At 38.2% G+C, this 23015-nt stretch overlaps 1 protein-coding gene across 2 annotated transcripts in view; it reads left to right on the top strand.

Moving 5' to 3' along the window:
• LOC126088590 (acetylcholine receptor subunit alpha-like) overlaps positions 1 to 23015 on the top strand; it is a 255942-nt gene that overhangs the window by 204354 nt on the left and 28573 nt on the right. For both annotated transcript variants that reach the window (XM_049906794.1, XM_049906795.1), the window contains exons 6-7: positions 2474 to 2630; positions 22411 to 22563. In XM_049906794.1, coding sequence (XP_049762751.1) covers positions 2474 to 2630; positions 22411 to 22563 — 310 coding nt within the window. The remainder of the gene's footprint in view (positions 1 to 2473; positions 2631 to 22410; positions 22564 to 23015) is intronic.

Raw genomic sequence — 23015 nt, 5'->3', positions numbered from 1 at the left:
GCGTCAGCATACAAATATTCAGTTTGCTTCCTACAGAGCACAGAAGTCTAAAGAATTAGCAATCATTTTGCATTTTTCAAACTAAAATAGTTATTGTTGGATTATTCCTACTGTTCAGTTGGTGAGTTTTTAAATGCAAGTTAATCAGATAATTTAAAATCATAAGCAACTCAACTTGCTTGACTGTTATTGTGGCTATCATGTATACGAGGGGCATTTGAAAAGTCCCTGCAAAAATAAAAACTACTTACGTGTTTGGGGTAAACCTTTTTTATTTTTCAACATAGTCTCATTTTAGAGTTATACACTTCGTCCAACGCTGTTTTAATTTGTTGATCCCTTCTGAATAATAGGAATTGTCCAAGTCTGCAAAATAGCTATTAGTTGCTGCAATGACCTCCTCGTTTTAATAAAATCTTTGTCACACCAGTCATTTCTTCAAATTGGGGAACAAATTGTAGTCCAATGAAGCAAAGTCTGGAGAATAGGGGGGATGTGAAATGAGTTGGAAACCTATTTCCATTAATTTTGCGACCACATCTGCTGAGGTGTGTGCTGGTGCATTGTCGTGACGGAAAAGGACTTTTTTGCGGTCCAATCACTGGTGGTTTTCCTGCAGCTCGGTTTTCAAATGGTCCAATAACAATGAATAATATGCACCTGTAATAGTTTTACCCTTTCCCAGATAGTCAACGAGGATTATCCCTTGCGAATCCCAAAAGACAGTTACCATAAGGTTTCCAGCTGAAGGACTGGTCTTCACCTCTCTTGGTGCAGATTCTATCTTGGTAACCCATTGTTTAGATTGTTCTTTGGTCTCAGGAGTATAGTAATGTATCAATTTTTCATCCACAGTGCCAAAATCACACTTAAAGTCCTGTGGATTCTTCGTGAACAGCTGCAAACCATCCTTGCAACACTTTACACGATTTCATTTTTGGTCAAGCATGAGCAATCGCGGAACCCATCTTGTGGATAGCTTTCTCATGTCCAAATGTGTATTCAAAATATTATGTACCCATTCATTCAAGATGCCCACAGAACTAGCAATCTCATGCACCTTAACTGTTCTGTCATCCATCACCATATCATGGATTTTATCAGTGATTTCTGAAGTCATAACCTCCACAGGGCATCCAGAACATTCAGCATCACTTGTGCCCCTATGGCCAAACCAAAAATTTTGATACCACTTATACAAACTGTTCTAATCAAAGGTGCAGAGTCACTGTAATGTTTATCAAGCTTCTCTTTAGTCTTCTGAGGCGTTGACAATATCGATATTGTCATGTCATCCATGAACAGCCCTTTTCAACCTACCCCTGGCACATTCGATAGGGTTCATGTTTGGAGAACATGCTGTCCACTCTAGTCGAGTGATGTCGTTATCCTGAAGGAAGTCATTCACAAGATATGCATGATGGAGGCATGGATTGTTATCTGTGAAGATGAATGTCTTGTCAATATGCTGCTAATATGGTTCACTATCAGTCAGAGGATGGCATTCACATATTGTACAGCCATTACGGCACCTTACAAGACCACCAGTGGCATACGTTGGCCCCACCTAATGCCACCCCAAAACAACAGAGACCTCCACCTTCCTGCACTCACTGTCTAAGGCATTCAGCCTGACCGGCTTGCCTCCAAATATGTCTCCGATGGTTGTCTGATTGAAGGCATATTTGACACACATTGGTGAAGAGAATGTGATGTCAATCCTGAGCAGTCTATTTGGCATGTTGTTGGGCCCATCTGTACTGCACTTCATGGTGTTGCGGTTGCAAAAATGGACCTCATCATGGATGTTGGGAGTGAAGTTGCACATCATGCAGCCTATTGTGCATAGTTTGAGTCATAACATGACGTCCTGTGGCTGCACGAAAAGCATTATTCAACATGGTGGCGTTGCTGTCAGGGCCCCTCTGTGCCATAAACCATAGGTACAGTCAAACCGTAGTAGCCCTTGGGTGGCCTGTGTGAGGCATGTCTTTGACAGTTCCTGTCTCTCTGTATTTCCTCCATGTCCAAACAACATCACTTTGGTTCACTTCAAGATGCCTGTACACTTCCCTTGTTGACAGCCCTTTCTGTCACAAAGTAACAATGCAGACATGGTCGAACCGCGGTACTGACTGTATAGGCATGGTTGAACTACAGACAACATGAGCCGTGTACCTTCTTTCTGGTGGAATGACTGGAAATGATCAGCTGTCGGACCCATTCTGTCTAATAGGAGCTGCTCATGCATGGTTGTTTACATCTTTGGGCAGGTTTAGTGACACTTCTGAACAGTCAAAGGGACAGTGTCTGTGACACAATATCCACAGTCAACTTCTATCTTCAGGAGTTCTGGGAACTGGGGTGATGCAAAACTTTTTTTATGTGTGTAACTGTGTCCACTGAACATCGTTTCTTATGTGTTAGTTTACATAGTAGTTTCTTCAGTATACAAAGTTGTTATTGCTTACAGCTTGATACAACTCACATGGAGAAGGATCGTGTGTGGGATGTGATCAAGGCAGAGACATCTTTAATAGGCCATGGTAGCTGGCCAAGTCTTGGCTTCAAATTCACCATGAAACGCCATGCAACAGGCCATGAAATACGAGTAGTGGTAGTGGGTGTAGGTGCGTATAACTCAAATTTTGTTATTGATACTTCTTATTATGCATATTTTCATTTAATTCCATGTGTAATAGAACAAGAATACCTAATTTCCAACTTTTAAACTTGAAGGAGGAGTGTGCCAGGTATGCAATGAACAAGCCAAATATTTGATCTCTACATTTCATAACTTTTTAGTCAGTTCAATCAAAAGTTAAGGAAAGAAGTAATCTCCTGACCAGAACTTTGATACTGTTCAGTTTCTAACTCCAGAATGTGTAACATGATTGATGAACTAACAAACTGACAGGAGCCATTAAATAAGGTGGAATGTTCAAAGTTATTAGGACCACTTGTAAATGAGAACTTAAACCAGGAAAATAATGTTCTAGGTTAACTCATTGTTACAAAAGAAAGTCTTCATTGCTCAAAAATATGCTCTAAGAATAATATGTGGTGCTTACCCATGATCATATTGTAGACATCTGTTTAAAGAGTTGAGCATTCTGACTACTGCTTCATATAATACTTACTAGCTCATAAAATTTATTGTAAATAATCCACTGCAGTTTAAAAGGGACAATGATGAACCTAATCGCAATACCAGATGGAAAAATGGCAATCACTACTCTACATTAAGATTATCTTCAGCACGAAAAGAGGTGCACAATATTGTAACTATAATTTTTGATAACTTACCTAGCAGTATAAAATGTCTGACAGACAGCAAAGTAAAATATGAAAACAAACTGAAAATATTTCTTCTCGACATCGCTTTCTATTCTGTAGAAGAATTTCTTTTATTGTAATGTCTAAAAGATAGTGGGTAGGAATTACTAATCCAGTTTTGTATATTTAGTAATAATAATAATAATAATAATAATAATATAATAACAAATAGAACACGAAGTGAGACACATGTTAGATATATAAGAAAAATTTCAGCTGACATATATAGAATACAAAGACACTAATACAGACATTAGACCATTCTTGCATAGACCACCAAATAACCCACAAGTCGAAACAACAATATTAACTATCAACACAATCATACACAACAAAATAAATGAAAATGCAACTATGGAAGAGTTACAACTACTGATTTATATAGGAGCACTCACTACACTAAGTATACACATTAGGCAGAGATCAGAACCAACCAAGACACAGAAGAAACCCACAAAACCAGCATGGCAACACAGGCTACAGATCAGAATAGAAAAACTGAGAAAATACATCGGACAGCTAACACAATTTATAAGAAATGAAATATCAGACAAGAAACGAAAAAGGTTAGGTAAAATCTCACAACAAGAAGCGATAGAGCAGTTAGATGAAAAGAAGCAGAAATTACAAGCATTGGCCAAACGACTTAGAAGATACAAAAAAAGTGAAAATAGAAGGACACAAAACCAAACATTCAACACAAACCAAAAGAAATTTTACCAGACAATAGATAACACACACATTAAAATAGCCAATCCACCAAACATAATAGACATGGAACACTTCTGAAGCTACATATGGTCAAACCCGGTACAGTATAACAGGCATGCACAGTGGATACAAGTAGAAACAGACACATACAAGATGATACCACAAAAGCCTGAAGTGATTATTTTGCAACATGAAGTCACCCAAGCAATTAATTCTACTCACAATTGGAAAGCCCCTGGAAAAGATAAAATAGCAAATTTCTGGCTAAAGAAGTTCACCTCAACACATTCACATCTAACTAAATTATTTAACAGTTGCATTGCAGACCCAAACACATTCCCTGATACACTTACACATGGAATAACTTACCCGAAACCTAAAGATCAAGCAGACACAGCAAACCCAGCTAAATATCGCCCCATTACATGACTACCAACAATATACAAAATATTAACTTCAGTCATTACACAGAAATTAATGACACATACAACATAGAACAAAATTATAAATGAACAACAAAAAGGCTGTTGCAAAGGAGCACGAGGATGTAAAGAGCAACTGATAATAGATGCAGAGGTGTCGTATCAACCCAAAAGTAACCAAAGGTTGCTACACTATGCATACATTATTACCAAAAAGCTTTTGATAGTGTACCCCACTCATGGTTACTACAAATATTGGAAATATACAAAGTAGATCCTAAATTGATACAGTTTTATAGTAATGAAAAATTGGAAAACCACACTTAATATCCAAACAAATTCAAATAATATCACATCACAGCCAATACAGATTAAGCGTGGAATATACCAAGGAGACTCATTAAGTCCTTTCTGGTTCTGCCTTGCTCTGAACCCACTATCCAACATGCTAAATGATACAAATTATGGATACAATATTACTGGAACATACCAACACAAAATCACACATTTGCTATACATGGACGATCTAAAACTACTGGCAGCAACAAATCGACAACTCAACCAGTTACTAAAGATAACTAAAGTATTCAGCAATGATATAAATATGGCTTTCAGAACAGACAAATGTAAGAAAAATAGCATAGTCAAGGGAAAACACACTAAACAAGAAGATTACATCTTGGATAACCACGGTGACTGCATAGAAGCGATGGAAAAAACAGATGCCTATAAATATCTAGGATACAGACAAAAAATAGGAATAGATAATACAAATATTAAAGAAGAACTAAAAGAAAAATGTAGATAAAGACTAACAAAAATACTGAAACCAGAATTGACAGCAAGAAACAAGACAAAAGCTATAAATACTTATGCTATACCAATATTGACCTACTCATTTGGAGTAGTGAAATGGAGTATCACAGACCTAGAAGCACTCAATACACTTACACGATCACAATGCCACAAATATAGAATACATCACATACGTTCAGCAACAGAAAGATTCACATTAAGCAGAAAGGAATGAGGAAGGTGATTTATCGACATAAAAAAACCTACATTATGGACAGGTAGACAATTTAAGAAAATTCTTTATAGAACGAGCAGAAACTAGCAAAATACACAAAGCAATCACTCATATAAATACATCGGCTACACCACTACAATTTCATAACCACCTCTACAACCCTTTAGATCATATAACATCAACAGATAAGAAGAAAGTAAATTGGAAAATGAGAACACTACATGGCAAGCACCCGTATTATCTAACACAGCCACACATAGATCAAGACGCATCCAACAAATGGCTAAGAAAAGGCAATATATACAGTGAGACGGAAGGATTCATGATTGCAATACAGGATCAAACAATAAACACCAGATATTACAGCAAGCATATTATTAAAGATCCCAATACCACAACAGATAAATGCCGACTTTGCAAACAACAAATAGAAACAGTAGATCACATCACAAGCGGATGTACAATACTAGCAAATACAGAATACCCCAGAAGACATGACATTGTAGCAAAAATAGTACATCAACAACTTGCCATACAACATAAACTAATAAAACAACACGTTCCCACATACAAGTAAGCACCACAAAATGTACTGGAGAATGATGAATACAAATTATACTGGAACAGAACCATTATAACAGATAAAACAACACCACATAACAAACCTGACATCATACTCACCAATGAAAAGAAGAAATTAATGCAACTAATCGAAATATCCATACCAAATACAACAAATATACAGAAGAAAACAGGAGAAAAAATTGAAAAATACATCCAACTGGCTGAGGAAGTCAAGGACATGTGGCATCAGGATAAAGTTGACATTATACTGATAATACTACAAACTACAGGAGTCATAACACACAATATCCACCAGTACATCAACGCAATACAGCTACATCCAAACTTATATATACAACTACAGAAATCTGTAATTATTGATACTTGTTAAATTACCCGAAAGTTCCTAAATTCAATGTAACATATACCATACAGTTAAAAGGAAGTCATGCTTGATCAACGTCCGCGTCACTTTCCACTTTTAACCAGACATAATGTCTGAGAAAGAAAAGAAATAATAATAATAATACAATACAATACAATACAATACAATACAAAACCACAAAATTTATTAATTTCCAGCATGTAGCTATATTTACAAATTAATTTGCTCTACATGAATGTAAAATGGCTTGTTCCACACCATCATAATTTATCATGTGAATGATCTATGAAATGTGAAACTAACCAACTAAGTTTTTGTACATTCCAGAGGCAAAAAGCCTATGGATGGAATGGTTGTACAGACAAAATTACAAAATTGTCAATTTGACCACTTCCATGGTTTTAGTGTTAAACAACACGTTGATTTATATGCCACATATTTATCAAAGAATGACCATGGTGGTAAAATTGGAGACTACAAGCTCTTGCATGTCCTTACCAATAGCATCTCTTTCTTTGAGAATATTGCATGCCATCTGGATAAGACTTATGCAGGTTTGGTTGGAGTGTTTTCCAGAAATTGCTACCAATGACTGCTACTAATTAACAGCCACCCAGCACATCAGCACCTTTCTGAACTTGAAGCTGAATTTTCTTTCTGGAGATTTGTACCCTCCACACAGTCCCTATGCTTAAACCAAAACCCATCTACCCTTGATGCAGCCTTCCACTTCCAAACCATATAGTGGCCAGTGAAACGTAGATAGACTTTATGTTTAGAGTGGAGTGCTGGCACTTAGAAGCCCATACCTTAGCAATTTGGGTATTAGCAAACTCCTACCCAAATAAGGCAGGTCTAGTTCCTTTATGCCTTCAGCATTTATCAGGACCCATGGCACAGTGCCAAAACACCAGGAACTGATTCCTCAGATAACAAGAAGAGAAAAGGCTGTGTTAACATGGGTTCATAACTGCAGAGTTACTGAGTTATTCAAGCATGTGCATGCTGACAAGTGGTCTTTGTCGGAGGAAACTGTGCAACACCATTTACAAGTGTTACACAAGTAACCAAATTATGAATCAATGTGATATGGAGCTGAATATCCTAAGCAATGCACAGATGAAGTACAGTGATTGCCAATTAAATCTGTAGCTGTCAGCATATTGGTGGTTTGTAATTACGGCATGCAGTCTGCTATGAAATGACAAATAAGTACTTGGAACATTAAATGTATCTGTGGCTATTAGTAAAAGTGTGTAGTGGGTGGTTTGAAATTGCCTATACCCATGTCTGGAAATGTAAACCAACCAAGAGCTCATGGCCATGTATTACATTTATGGTTTAACAGATATCAATGGAATGGAGGCATGGCACTTGTACCAGAACACTACCCATTGTGCAGATTACCAAACCGAAAGACATTTGAAGGAATGCATTGCTGCCTCTATGAGTTCCACACATCCTCCAGGGAATGGGCATTGGCCAAGACATTCAACACCAGAGGATGAGGAAGGTCTGCTCAACCCTGTGGAAGGAAGTTCTGGTATCAACACAAATGTGAAAATGTGCTGTTTCCATACCATCTGCAACACGTACAAACCTTTTCTCCTATGGATTATCTTCCAAAAGTTGTTCTACCTGTGGTTCATGAAGCAATGTGTTTTGACAACCAACTTTTCAGCTGTTATTTTATGCACAGATGAAGTGGCATTCACAAGAGACAAAATCCAGAATTTGCATTACCAGCACATGTGGGCGTGCACAAATCCCCTTGCAAATATCCATCTTGTCACCAACAGAGGATTTCCTTTATCACCTGGGCAGTCATTGTTAGCGACCCTCCACCCTTCCAGGAAGACTAACTGGACAGAACTACACATATTTCATGTGTACTGCATTGGCTGGGAACTTAGAAGACATGCCACTTGCATCCCATTGACAAATATATTTTATGCGTGGTGGTGCTCCCACATATTTCAGTCTGTCTGCCCAGAGGCACCTGAATGCTCATTCTCCTGAGTGGTGGATAGGTAGAGGCAGACCAATAGCTTGGCCACACCATTCGCCTGACTTAAACCCCATGGGCTTTCATCTGCAGGTACACATAAAGTCTCTCACGTATATTCAGCTGCTGTTGTGGATGAATCTAATCTCCATGCACACATTAAGCAGTCTTTCAGTCAGTTAGTACATCAGCCATTTTTGATTGTGTGTGGAATTCAATGAGGCAACAAACGGAGGAGGTCACATTTAATATTTCCTCTGATGTGTAACTGGAGTGAAACATCTGGCATTGCAGACATACAGTGGAGTTTGTAGGAACTGAAGATCGAATAAATCGGTAACAATGCATTTCCAGCCCATGTTGACATAGCCTTTTTCTCTTCTTGCTATTCTCTCTTTTATAGTGGCTCTGTAAATTAAATTTCACTGGAAACAGATTTTTATGATTAGCAACAAATACCATTAAGGTAAAGTGTGGCAATATAAAGACTGTTGAAGAGTCCTCTTTAAAATGTTCTACTTATACTTAATTCTTACAAATCACTGTATTGTCCCAGAAGATAGCAAAACAGGACATGTAATAAATAGGTATGTAAAGTGGTGGTTTGGTGGAATGGGTGAGGAGGGAAAAGAGACAGGGAGTGGGAGGAAAATTTGGGGAAAGGTGGCTGGGGGTCATGCCCAAATAAAATGCTGTGCAGAAATTGCAGCAGAGTTGGTACATGACATGATTGCTTCCATATGTGGCCCTGCCTCTGATGCAATAGAAAAGCCAGTGATGGTACTGGGTTACTATGTTTTGGCCAGGTGAATGAGGCATGTCTTGCACTTGGGTCTTCCACAGCAACATAAATACGAGCCATGTGATAAGGGTTTAGGAGTGGGAGTGGTATAGGCGTAATCCAGGATGTTAATTAGTACGGTAGGTGATGGAATACCACTTTATAACTGATGGGAAGGATAGTGGGCAGGATGCTCTTCATTTGCAGGCACACTGATGAACTATAAAACCCAGTCAAAGTACATGGTCCAGTTACTCCAGTCTGCGGTGATGATGGGTGATGAGGGGGTGCTCTTTTGCTACTGGTTTTTGGGGCTGAAAGAAGAATTAGAGATGTGTGAGTAAATGACATGGGATATTTTGTTTGTGGACTAGATTTTGGCGATAGTGTATCAGTTAAGATGCTTGTGAGATCTTCAGCGTACTGGGCAAGGGAATTCTTGTCTTTGCAGATACACTATCTTCATGTGGTTGGACTATGTGAGTGGAATTTTTTGGCGTGAAAGGGATCACAGCTGTCAAATTCAGGTACTTTTGATGGTTGGTGGACTTGATATGGACAGAGATATGGATGGAGGCATCAAAGAGGTGGAGATCAGCACCTGGGAAGGTGGCATGTTGGACTGAGGAAGACCAAGTGAACTGAATGGAGGAGGAGGGGCTGGGGATGAAGATATGATGTCTTAGCCCTGGGTCCAGTTTATGAAAATACCATCAATGAACCTGAAAGAGACAATGGGTTTGGAATTTTATAGGGCTGGGAAGGTTTCATATAGATGTACCATACACAGACAGCCATGGAGGGTTCTATATGGGTGCCCATGCCATATCACATATTTGTTTGTGCTTCTTTACCTCAATGCAGATCTCAAGCCCACTAACCATCAAGAGCATTAGTCCACCCCTGGTAGCTGAGTGGTCAGCATGACGGAATGTCATACCTAGCGCCCTGGGTTCAATTCCCAGCTGGATCAGAGATTTTTGCCACTCAGGGACTGGGTGTTGTTTTGTCCTTATCATCATCATTTCATCCCCATCAACACGTAAGTTGCTGAAGTGGTGTCAACTCAAAAGACTTGCACCAGGCGAACAGTCTACCCGACAGGAGGCCCTAGCCACACAGCATTTCCATTTTATCAAGAGCATTTTGACAGCTGTCACTTCCACATGAAAAAATTTCTGCCATGTAGCCTGGCCACCAACAGGTCATTTGGTTTATATATGTGGCAACACAATCAAAATTTTGTTAAACACCAGAGCTGTGGGTTTGAAATTTTGTCTGTACAACCACACGTCCACAGGAACCATTCAAATCTATACCATTGTAGGTATTTTGAAGGGTGAATTATTATGAACTGGACTTGCTGATTAGTGTGTCCATTATACAGTGTTTTCCAGGTGAATCTCAGGAAAGTTTCCACATGGTGTTTCAGTTACAGTATAAAAATTGATTTCTATTTTTGATACTGCAAGGTGTACAGTTTTGCTTCCACCATTTGCCGATAGGTGGCGACAACGGTAAGTAGCGGTCGAAACAAACTGATCGCAGATGTCAGGCAGTTAGCTTGGACCTCGGTCAACATAACCTCATTCAAACATTAGTCAATTTGTGTCTGCATCATAAAGTTGTTCTTGATTGAAAATGTCAGTTTGCGAGCCTAATTCTTGTCATTTGCAGGAGGTGTTACTGTTTTGTTTCAGTATGAAGAAAACAGCAGCTGAGTCTCATCAAATGTTCTCAAGTACATATGGTAAGGATGCTATTAATGAAAGAATATGTCGTGAGCAGTTTCAACGATTCAAAAATGTTGATTTTAACATTGTAGACTGGCATAGTGGTGGAAGAGAGAATGTTTTCGAAGATGCAGAATTGGAAACATTGCTGAATGAAGGCTCACATCAAACTCAAGAAGAATTGGCACAATTAGTGGGAGTGACACATAAAGCCATTTTAAAATGTCTCAAGGCTATGGGCATGATTTAGAAAGAAAGAACTTGAGTCCCATGTGAGTTGAAACCAAGAGACATTCAACAGCATTTGTGTTTGTGAACAGTTGCTTCAGAGGCAAAAGTGGAAGGGATTTCTGCATCTCATTGTGACCAGGGATGAAAAATTGGTTCATTATGATAATCATGGGGATATCCCAGCCATGCTTCCACATTGATGGCCAAACCGAATATTCATATGGCTCCAAGATCATGCTCTGCATTTGGTGGGACCAGCTCAGCATCATGTACTATGAGTTGTTAAAACCAAGTGAAACAATCACAGGTGCTTGTTATCAAACACAATTAATGTGTTTGAGCAGAGCATTAAAAGACAAATGGCCACAGTACAGTGAGAGGCACAATAAAGTGATTTTGAAGCATGACAGCGCTTGACCCCACATTGCAAAAGAGGTCAAAACGTACTTGGAAACATTAAAATGGGAAGTCCTATCCCACCCGCTGTGTTCTCCACACATTTCTCCCTCTGACTATCACCTGTTTAAATCAATGTCGCATGGTCTGGCTGACCAACACTTCTGATATCATGAAGAAGTCACAAATTGGATCAATTCGTGGATTGCTAAAAAAGATGAACAATTTTTTCAACGCAGGCTTCATACACTGCCTGAAAGATGGGAGAAAGTAGTGGCAAGCGATGGAAAATACTTTGAATGATACATGTGTAACCAATTTGTTTCATCAAAGCCTCAAATGTGGGGGGAAAAATGGCAGAAGCAAAGTCTTACACCTTGTAGTATTATTTATGTTTTTTTTGAATCTGCATAATATGAGTAAGATTAAAACTTAAACTGTATGCTGCAGATCAGCTGTATTCCTGATCAAATATTTTTGGTATGCCTCATATGATTGAATTTGTGCCCTTGATTTTGTTACATGAAATCTAGAATAAAGTGTCACTTACAAGGGTAGGGTCATCAACGAGAACACTTCTGACTAAAAACATATTTACTGAATGCACAAAAAGTACACACAGAGCTGAACTGCCTGCCTTAGTACAAAGTTTCATAAACAGCCAAGCCCAGACTCTTTTGAAAATTACATATCATAAACTATAAATAATTTCATGGTGCAGGAATCACATGGGTACCCACATCTCACAGCCAGGGACAATAACCACTACATCACGGTGAACATCATACAACATGTGGTGATATAGCACCTTGAATTGCTCCCCCTTCCAAAACAGTGATCCACTGTTTTGGAATGGACTATACCTTCCTGCATCTGGATGTAGTCGGCAGCCCTTTATATGGTACCGATGGTGTGTCCTCATGTTCTGATAACATTATCTGTCACTGTGATGCTCAAATAGAGTTACTCCCATTGAGGCATCATGGTCATTGGGCAGATCTTCATGTTTCTTGTATTAGAAACACCTATTGTTCATCTGTGCCTCAAGATTATGACAGAGCTTGAAGTGAAGCACATGATCAACTTCTCTGCAGCTTTGTGTCCTCAATATAAGATCATCATCCTCGACTTTGTAGATAATGTCTGACAATCAATGTAGGGTTCAGTGTAGATCGAAGTAGTAGTTCAATGATTTTGATGACATCCTGACCTTCTGCACAGGTGTAGAAAACCATACTAAGGGGGTATTTGGCATTATAATGTTAATAACATCAACAGCCCTTAACCCGGGCATTGAATGTCTATATTTATGTCAGATGTCATGTTTCTTCAGTTCAGGTTATGCTTGGTGTAAGCATGCTCAGCATAATTAGGTTGAAAGTGTCGATTGTTGTTTGAATGTGGGTTAAGAGAAATGGTGTGAAACCTGCAATATCTTGCTTTGTTGTATTATATGCATCTCTTAACTCGCAGGACAATTCCCAGCCTCTCTGTTTAACATCAACGTACAATGAGAGCATATCCACCAATTTCTTAATAAAATATTCCATGGGATAATTTGTCCTGTGGACAATGTTACATCATGCAATTACTTCTGGCAGCAGTCCTGACTGACACACTTTTTCAGGATCAGAGATCATTACATATGACACTGCATGCTTGAAAACTGTGTCTTCTGCAGGGAATACGGCTCAATGATCTCATCTCACAGCATCTTCTCCACTTCCTTCTGAATTACCCCACATTCACCCTTTTATGAGTGTTGTTGACTGATGAGGGGATCAACCTCAGTGTTGATATGGTGTTCCACATTCAGCCATCAAGTGCCTCATCGCCACGCAAGACCCAATACACCCAAAAACTAACACAGAATAGCCAGCACTTGCTGATGTTGTCCCTGTGTCAAGTTATTTATTAGCCTGTTTAGTTATCTGAATATTCTGTGAATTGTAGTTGTGACCTATCACTGTAATACGGAACAAGTAAGCTTTACAATTATTGTGCATCTACTTTGCAGAAAATGTGACCTATGGCAGTTAGTGATCCAGAGTTGTCCTTGTTTGTTTGTGATTGGTGTGATTGACAGTCATATATAGGCTTATTTGCGAGGCTGAGTAAGCATTTGTACTCAAACAGAGATTCACAGTTTAACTGAGTATCCAGATTATTGACAAGAACTCATTTCATTCATGATGGAAGGATAAGTGTGTCATCAGCGGCAGACAATTGACCAGAGCAAACTTTGTTGTGTGAACTTATTGGAATGGCTTCTTCAATCTGCAGCTTCAATATTTCGCAGTTTATGACTGCTTGCGATGCCTGCAAGAAGTCGCACCCAAGGATAACATTATGCCCTTCTTTTAAATTGGGAGATTTGAGGAGCTGTGTTCTTTCGTTGATAGTTATTCTCACAATACAGGTTCCTAACAGTAGGAGGTATTTTCCATTTGCAGCCTTCAGTGCAATGGCCTTTGAATCTTGGACTATTATTTTCTTTACCAGACAATGGAAAGCACCTGAAATCGCAGAATATGATGCCCCAGAATTGATTAATACCTGGACTTTTGTCAGTAATGATGTCAATGAGATTTTCTGACATCCTGACAACTGTAACAGCTATACTGCAGCAGATGATATGCAGCAGACGATATGCAGCAGATGATACGCAGCATATGTCAATACATCATCTTGCACCGTTAGGAAACAGATTTTTTCCCCTGAAGTCACTGGAAGGTCATTTATACAGATTATTAAAGATGTGGATTCAACACTAAATATTATGTGACTCCACAATTTATTTATTTATTCATACATCTAGTTTGGTAGGACCAAATTGAGGTTGTGGAACATGTCAGTACATGAAATTAAACCATAGAAGTAATAACAGATAAAATAAAACCCAAAAAAAGTCTAGCCATAAGTTTATGGAAATGCTATCAACAATATAACATAGGAACCCCTCAACAGAATAGAAGAAGTGACTCATGGGGAAACTCTTCAGTTTCGATTTGAAAGCACGTGGATTACTGCCAAGATTTTTAAATTCTTGTGGTAGCTTATTGAAAACGGCTGCAGCAGTATAAAGCATACCTTTCTGCACTAGAGGTAAGGAAGTGTGACCCAAATGCAGATTGGATTCCTGCCTAGTATTAACTGAGTGAAAGCTGCTAGGTCTTGGGAATAAACTGATATTGTTAACAAGAAATGACAGTAAAGAACATATATATTGAAAGACCAATGTCAGAACACCCAGACTACTGAACAGGGGTCCACAAGAGCTTCATGAACTTACACCACTTATTGTCCAAAGTACCCATTTATGAACCAAAAATATTATTTGAGAATGGAAAGAGTTACCCCAAAATATAATACCATATGACATAAGCGAATGAAAATAAGCAAAGTAGACTAATTTTCATTTCGAATGATCACTTTTTTCAGATACCATTTGAATAGTAAAAATTGCAGCATTAAGTCTTTGAACAAGATCCTGAATGTGGGCTTTCCACAACAGTTTACTATCTATCTGAACACTTAGAAAGTCGAACTGTTCAGTTTCACTATTTATATGCCCATCCTGCAAAATTTAGATGTCAGGTCTTGTTGAATTGTGTTTTAGAACTGTAAAAACTGAATCTTACTGTGATTGAGTGCTAGTTTATTTTCTACAAGCCATGAACTTACGTCATGGACTGCACTATTTGAAACAGAGCTAATGTTGCACAAAACTTCCTTTACTACCAAGCTAGTGCCATCAGCAAACAGAAATATTTTATAATTACCTGTGACACTAAAGGGCATATCATTTATATAAATAAGGAACAGGAGTGGCCCCAACACTGATCCGTGGGGCATCCCCCATTTGACCATCCTCCACTCAGACCCCACATCTCAGCCATTCTCAACACTGTGAATAATGACCTTTTGCTGTCCACTGCTAAAGAGGTGAACCAATTGTGAGCTACTTCCCATATTCCGTAATGGTCCAACTTATGGAGCAATATTTTGTGATCAGCACAATCAAACACTTTAGTTAAATCAAAAAATATGCCTAGCATTCAAAATCTTTTGTTTAATCTGTCCAGTACTTTACAGAGAAAAGAGAATATAGCATTTTCAGTTGTTAAATGACTTCTAAAGCCGAACTGTACATTTGATACCAATTTATGTGATATAAAATGATCAATTATCCTTACATGCACAGCCTTTTCTATAATTTTAGCAAATCCTGATAGCATAGACATAAGTCTAAAATTGTCTTCATTATCTCTTTCTCCCTTTTTATAAAGTGGCTTTATTACAGAGTACTTTAATTGTTTTGGAAACTGACCATTCTTAATAGAAAAATAACAAATATGGCTAAGTATAGGGTTAACATGTGCAGTATAGTACTTTAATGTCCTGCTAGGCACTCCATCATAACCATGAGATATGATTTAATTATTGATTCAATCTCCACCTTGTCAGTATCACAGAGAAGTGTTTCAGACACCAATTTGGAAAGGCATTTTCCAAGAAAGTTGTATAATTTGCTGTAGAAACTAAGTTTTTATTTAATTCACCAGCAATGCTCAAAAAAAATTTCTGATTTATCATTTAGTGATTGTTAAATATGTACATATATCTGACTTATCAGTAACAGAAATATTTTCACTATAAACTGATTTTATTTTGTCAATATTGTGCTGCTGATCAGACATATCCTTTACAACTGACCATATGGTTTTAATTTTATTCTGTGAATTAGCTATTCTATTTGCATATCATAAATTCTTTGCCATCCTAATAACATTTTTAAGCACCTTGCAATACTGCTTGTAATGGGTTACCATAGCTTGATTGTGACTACTTCCAACATTTTTACGTCATTCCTGATTTTTTCTTCATGAATACTTATCCCACTAGTCAGCCATCCAGGCTGCCTTTTACTGCTAGTACCCCACTTAGAACGCTCTAGTGAAAAGCAATTCTCAAAGACCATGAGAAATGTGTTAACAAAAGCATTATATTAGTCATCTACATTATCAACACTATAAACATTGTGCCACTCTTGTTCATTAACAAGGTTTAAAAAACTCTCTATTGCCATTGGATTAGCTTCCCTACATAGTTTTTAATTATATTTATTTATGTTCCCCAATTTTGAGTTTCATTCTCATAGTACAATTTGTCGGTGTGACTCTCTGCCTTCTGGTATGAAGATGTAACTCCATCTATTCAATAAATAGGCTTGCCATTAATAGCAAAACAATGTAGTTCCATAATCACAGTTTAATGGTCCACAGAAGGTCATAGAATGTCCCAAAAGAAAAATTTTTATTGTTTAGCTAACCAGGCAACAGTTATGAGTTCATAAATGGGTTTCCCTGTAGAGAATCCTGCAGGAAGGCAAAAATGTGATGTACAGGGCTATTACAAATGATTGAAGCGATTTCATAAATTCACTGTAGCTCCATTCATTGACATATGGTCACGACACACTACAGATACGTAGAAAAACTCATAAAGTTTTGTTCGGCTGAAGCCGCACTTCAGGTTTCTGCCGCCAGAGCACTCGAGAGCGCAGTGAGACAAAATGGTGACAGGAGCCGAGAAAGCATATGTCGTGCTTGAAATGCAGTCACATCAGTCAGTCATAACAGTGCAATGACACTTCAGGACGAAGTTCAACAAAGATCCACCAACTGCTAACTCCATTCGGCGATGGTATGCACAGTTTAAAGCTTCTGGATGCCTCTGTAAGGGGAAATCAATGGGTCGGCCTGCAGTGAGCGAAGAAACGGTTGAACGCGTGCGGGCAAGTTTCACGCGTAGCCCGCGGAAGTCGACGAATAAGGCAAGCAGGGAGCTAAACGTACCACAGCTGACGGTTTGGAAAATCTTATGGAAAAGGCTAAAGCAGAAGCCTTACCGTTTACAATTGCTACAAGCCCTGACACCCGATGACAAAGTCAAACGCTTTGAATTTTCAGCACGGTTGCAACAGCTCATGGAAGAGGATGCGTTCAGTGCGAAACTTGTTTTCAGTGATGAAGCAACATTTTTTCTTAATGGTGAAGTGAACAGACACAATGTGCGAATCTGGGCGGTAGAGAATCCTCACGCATTCGTGCAGCAAATTCGCAATTCACCAAAAGTTAACGTGTTTTGTGCAATCTCACGGTTTAAAGGTTACGGCCCCTTTTTCTTCTGCGAAAAAAACGTTACAGGACACATGTATCTGGACATGCTGGAAAATTGGCTCATGCCACAACTGGAGACCGACAGCGCCGACTTCATCTTTCAGCAGGATGGTGCTCCACCGCACTTCCATCATGATGTTCGGCATTTCTTAAACAGGAGATTGGAAAACTGATGGATCGGTCGTGGTGGAGATCACGATCAGCAATTCATGTCATGGCCTCCACGCTCTCCCGACTTATCCCCATGTGATTTCTTTCTGTGGGGTTATGTGAAAGATTCAGTGTTTAAACCTCCTCTACCAAGAAACGTGCCAGAACTGCGAGCTCGCATCAACGATGCTTTCGAACTCATTGGTGGGGACATGCTGCGCCGAGTGTGGAAGGAACTTGATTATCGGCTTGATGTCTGCCGAATCACTAAAGTGGCACATATCGAACATTTGTGCATGCCTAAAAAAACTTTTTGAGTTTTTGTATGTATGTGCAAAGCATTGTGAAAATATCTCAAATAATAAAGTTATTGTAGAGCTGTGAAATCGCTTCAATCATTTGTAATAACCCTGTAGTTAACAAGTTACACTATGAAAAATGAGTGTTTATTGTATGTTAGGTAACTATCTTAAATTTTCTTGTATGTCAAGCAGGACTGAATATGTGATTGTCACTACAACATATTTAAATGTAATGTTTGGAATTCACAGTTCCACAATCCCCCTGGCCTCAATTTCTGCAAGCCCCTGTTCCACACCCTTCATCACCATGCCACATTGTCTCCCACTTCATGCTATTAATCTAGACTTACACTAGCCTTTCCGCAGTCTTGGTATGACTTTCTTTTATCTCTCCTCTTAATCCAGACTTCCATCTCAGTAACATCTATCTGCCCTGTTGCTTTTCTTCAGTAAGCCACCTTTCTCCATCACCAGCCCCTTCCCTTTTCTGCTGTCTTTCTTCTCTTACCCATCCCACCTGACACAGCCCCTTACCCTTGTCAAGCTGCAGCTCTAAGACAGTTTAGTTAGCAAGGAAAATATAGCCATTTGTGTATTAATTATCTCCAGGGAGGGACATTGTGCAAAATCTCAGATATATTTTCAATTTCATTTATGTGTCTGTCAGCCATGCAGTGCCTGAACTATATGGTGGGTGGTTATCTTTACTCCTGACATTATTTGCATACTAAAATAATATCTATTTATAATACTTATCCTGTCAAACCTGCGTTCTGTGTATCTTACTTGTGTTTGCAATTTGCCATCACCTTCATTTTTCAGAAGCCCTTATCCCGAAAAAAAGGCTAATGTTCAGAATGGAAAATCCTGGAATTGAACAGATGGTTCTCTGGCTGTATGCTAGTTGCCAATGTTTATACCACTTTGAAATCTTATTCAGGTCTGACTGAATATTTTTGCAATGTTTTTCAGATGATACTTCATTATAGATAACCGCATCATATGCAAAATGTCAGAGGTTACTATTAATATTGTCTGCAGTGTCATTTACACATATATACATGAACAACCAATGGCCCCATCATGCTTCCCTGGGGCACACTTAAATTTACTTTTACATCTGTCAATGATCTCCATACAAGGTAACATGTTTTGTCCTCCCTAACTAGAAATCGAACCATGCACATATTTCACTTGATATCCTGTATGATCACACATTTTATAATAACCATAGATATAGTATTGAGTAAATCCTTCTGGAGATCAAGAAATACTAAATATAACTGATTGCCTTGATCCATGGCTTTCAGGATGTCAAGAGAGGAAAGCAAAAGTTGGGATCTGCATGAGCAATGTTTTTGGAATCCATGCTGTTTGGCATTGAGGGTGTCATTCTGTTTGAGATATCTCATTATGTTTGAGCTGACCCATGGATTCAAGGATAGTGGATGGTAGTTTCGTGAATCATTTCTGCCACTCTTGTTGTAGACAGGTGTGACATGAGCTTTCTTCTCACTACTGGACACCATTGTTTTTTAAGGATTTTTGGTTCTTCAAAATTTATTTGCTGACTGCAAATTTCTTGACATCAGCTGTCTTAGATCTACAACCCAATAGTGACAAATGAAAATTTGTGCCAGACTGGGACTTCAACCTGGATTTCCCACTTATCGCAAACGGTTGCCTTAAGCACTTCAGCTATCCATGCACACTCCCCGAACTGACCCATCTACGTCCTTGTATAATCAGCCTCTAAATTCATCACCTAATGCTCACAACACTACTTGGATTTATGCAGCAGAGAGAGTGAGACAACAAGGAATTGAAACGAATACTGTTCTCATCATGTGCCTGCCTAGGCTTGTAATGCTTACATGCTTGTCTGATAGAATAGACTCTCTGGATCATCAACAGTATCTGTTCTTTCAGACATGCAGGTAAGGATTTATGGCATATTATGGTTATAAGAGGGGCTAACTCAGCTGCAAACTCTGTATGGAATCTGGTATGGACTCCATTGGGCACTTGGCTTTGTTCAATTTTAGCAATTTCATCTTTTTGTCAATGCCAAGAACACTAAAATTTACACCACTCCATCTTTGTAATGGTGTGAAAATTAATTGTGACAATACTCCATGGTTTTTCATGTAAAGAAATATTTTAAAATGGATTTCATCATTTCTGCTTTTACTTTTTTATGCTCAGTTTCAACTTTTGCTGCCTCTAAGAGCCTTCACATATGACAAGAATTTCTTTGAGTTTTGTGAGAGATCTTCTAATAATACACTACTGTGTTAGTTGTTGAAGGATTCATGCATTGCCCTCTTGACAGCCATACAATTTTCATTTAGGAACTCTGGATCTACAGTCGTATGCTTCATTTTACACCTATCATACATTAGTGTGTGTTGGCTTATATTGGTTGTGGAAATAAGTGTAGCTGACAATATGAATGGGAGAATTCATAAATTTTAATCCAGAATGAATATTTATTATAAGTGCTATCCACTTTGTCAAAACATTACAAAATTTTGATATTTTTATGAAAATAACTGGCTGTGGTGATTTACATGGGTAAATAACCAAGACACATTATCACCTGCCTGTTATGAATTGGTTATTACCTCATAAATGATAAAAACTTTTACATTCATAATTTATATTTGCCTTTGGTGTAGTATTAACAGGACCCAGGACCTTATTTCATGACAACTCAACACTCTTTGCTTTCAACTTCTATTTTATTTTCTTCAAGACAAAGTTACTGGCTTCATCACAGACATAGTTACAGTACTAAGTAGTAAACAGACTCACTCAATTAGTGACAATGGCAACAACTACCCTACAGCAGTACTATTCCATAACTCTTCCTATTTTGTAAACCTAGCAAGTGCTTTTCCTTCATCTTTCTTCCTTTCCCTTCAGTGCTTCTGTCAGAAGCAAGAGCCATTGGCTCCAAAAGCTTTTGCATTTCCATATCTTCTGTATGTGTTTTCCCCCACCACCACTTGGTAAGTAAATTTTTTATCCATCAAATTATATCTTCAAACACTGATTATTTTTGTTGATATATTATATAGTCATTTAGATTAAATAAATTCCTTTGCTGTTTTACAGCAATTTTACATTATTTATTATTCATATATTGCAGGACATGATACTTGTCTTTTCTTTACAATTGATGTTTTTTGTGGTGAAACAGTATTACAATACTACTTTACATTTGCAGCTCCATTACAAGAGCCCATGAGGTTAACAGCTGTATTACACATTTTAGGTGTCCCTGTGCCCTACTTAACTGATTTGTAAATTACATTAGCATGCAAATTGTTGTGGGTTGGCAGGAGAGCCAACACCGTATTATTAGAGGAAGCCGAAAGGCATGCATTTTAGCTCAGGCAGGCGGGCGTGAGGTCTGGAGCAGGACAAGGAAATTAGACTTTAGAAAAAAGGACGTAGCTGGTGGAATACTTAACTTTAATCCATTAATGATGAGCGTCGCTCTTGACGGTACATGATTACAGTATCAATAGTAACTGGTAATGGTGCCTTGCTAGGTCGTAGCAAATGACGTAGCTGAAGGCTATGCTAACTATCGTCTCGGCAAATGAGAGCGTATTTTGTCAGTGAACCATCGCTAGCAAAGTTGGTTGTACAACTGGGGCAAGTGCTAGGAAGTCTCTCTAGACCTGCTGTGTGGCGGCGCTCAGTCTGCAATCACTGATAGTGGCGACACGCGGGTCCGACGTATACTAACAGACCGCGGCCGATTTAAATTCTACCACCTAGCAAGTGTGGTGTCTGGCAGTGACACCACACAAATAAACCATATTCTATCTGTTTCTTAAAGTACTTGTCTTTTGTTATAAATGTGTACTTGTGTATAATGTCATTAGGCAAACAGAATATTTTATATGAGTACATGATTAAAGTTTCATGTTTTCTCTATTGGTAAATATCTATGATTTTTGATTAAAAAAATTTGAAGTTTGTCATATTTTGGATAGTTAACATAAAGTATTTATATACTGGATTTTAAACCAATGTCACTGTTTTAATTCATTTTGAGTAGAACTTGTGCAGTTTCAGTTTAATGAAATGCTATGTCTCAGTAACTGCATTCCAATTGTAATATCTTCACACACTGCTGATTTTTTTTTTTTTTTTTTTTTTTTTTTTCAGTGTTATGTCTGATAACATTATTCTCTTGGTTCCTGCCTTCTGATTGTGGTCAGCGACTTACAGTTTGTGTGGTGTCATTGTTTTTGCACATGTTCTGCCTGTTACATGTGGCTTTTGAAATATACTTCTATGGAAAATCCGTTCCTCATTTGGGTGAGTAACAGTATAAAGTTTATAAAACAATGTACTTCCTTTGCACTTAACACACGAGGAATTTTGTGCATTGCCATACTGTTCATAATGAGAAATTACAATACACAGATTGTATGAGCAACATTTGCTAGTTACAGCTACAGTCATAAATGGGACTTGGCAAGAATAACAGTTTATATACCCTTGTGTAAGGTATTCCTTGTATTCTCAGTCATTATAAGACTGATATTAAACATCTTCAAGTAGATATTACTACATTCATGCTGCCACTTCACCACAATTATTGTAAGGCTTATCCATGATTTTTCCATTCATCATTGAACTACTATTGCCATATGCCTATACATTCTTCTGGTCCATTTTATTCTTTTTGCTGAAATTCATTGAGTATGTTTGTACATCTACATACAGAATCCACAAGTCACTGTAGGGTGTGCAGTGGAGGTATCATG

This window comes from Schistocerca cancellata, chromosome 6, assembly GCF_023864275.1.
Source record: "Schistocerca cancellata isolate TAMUIC-IGC-003103 chromosome 6, iqSchCanc2.1, whole genome shotgun sequence".
In the NCBI taxonomy this organism is placed as follows: domain Eukaryota; kingdom Metazoa; phylum Arthropoda; class Insecta; order Orthoptera; family Acrididae; genus Schistocerca; species Schistocerca cancellata.
The sequence above is the reverse complement of the archived record's forward strand: the minus strand, read 5'-3'. Positions and strand labels throughout refer to the sequence as shown.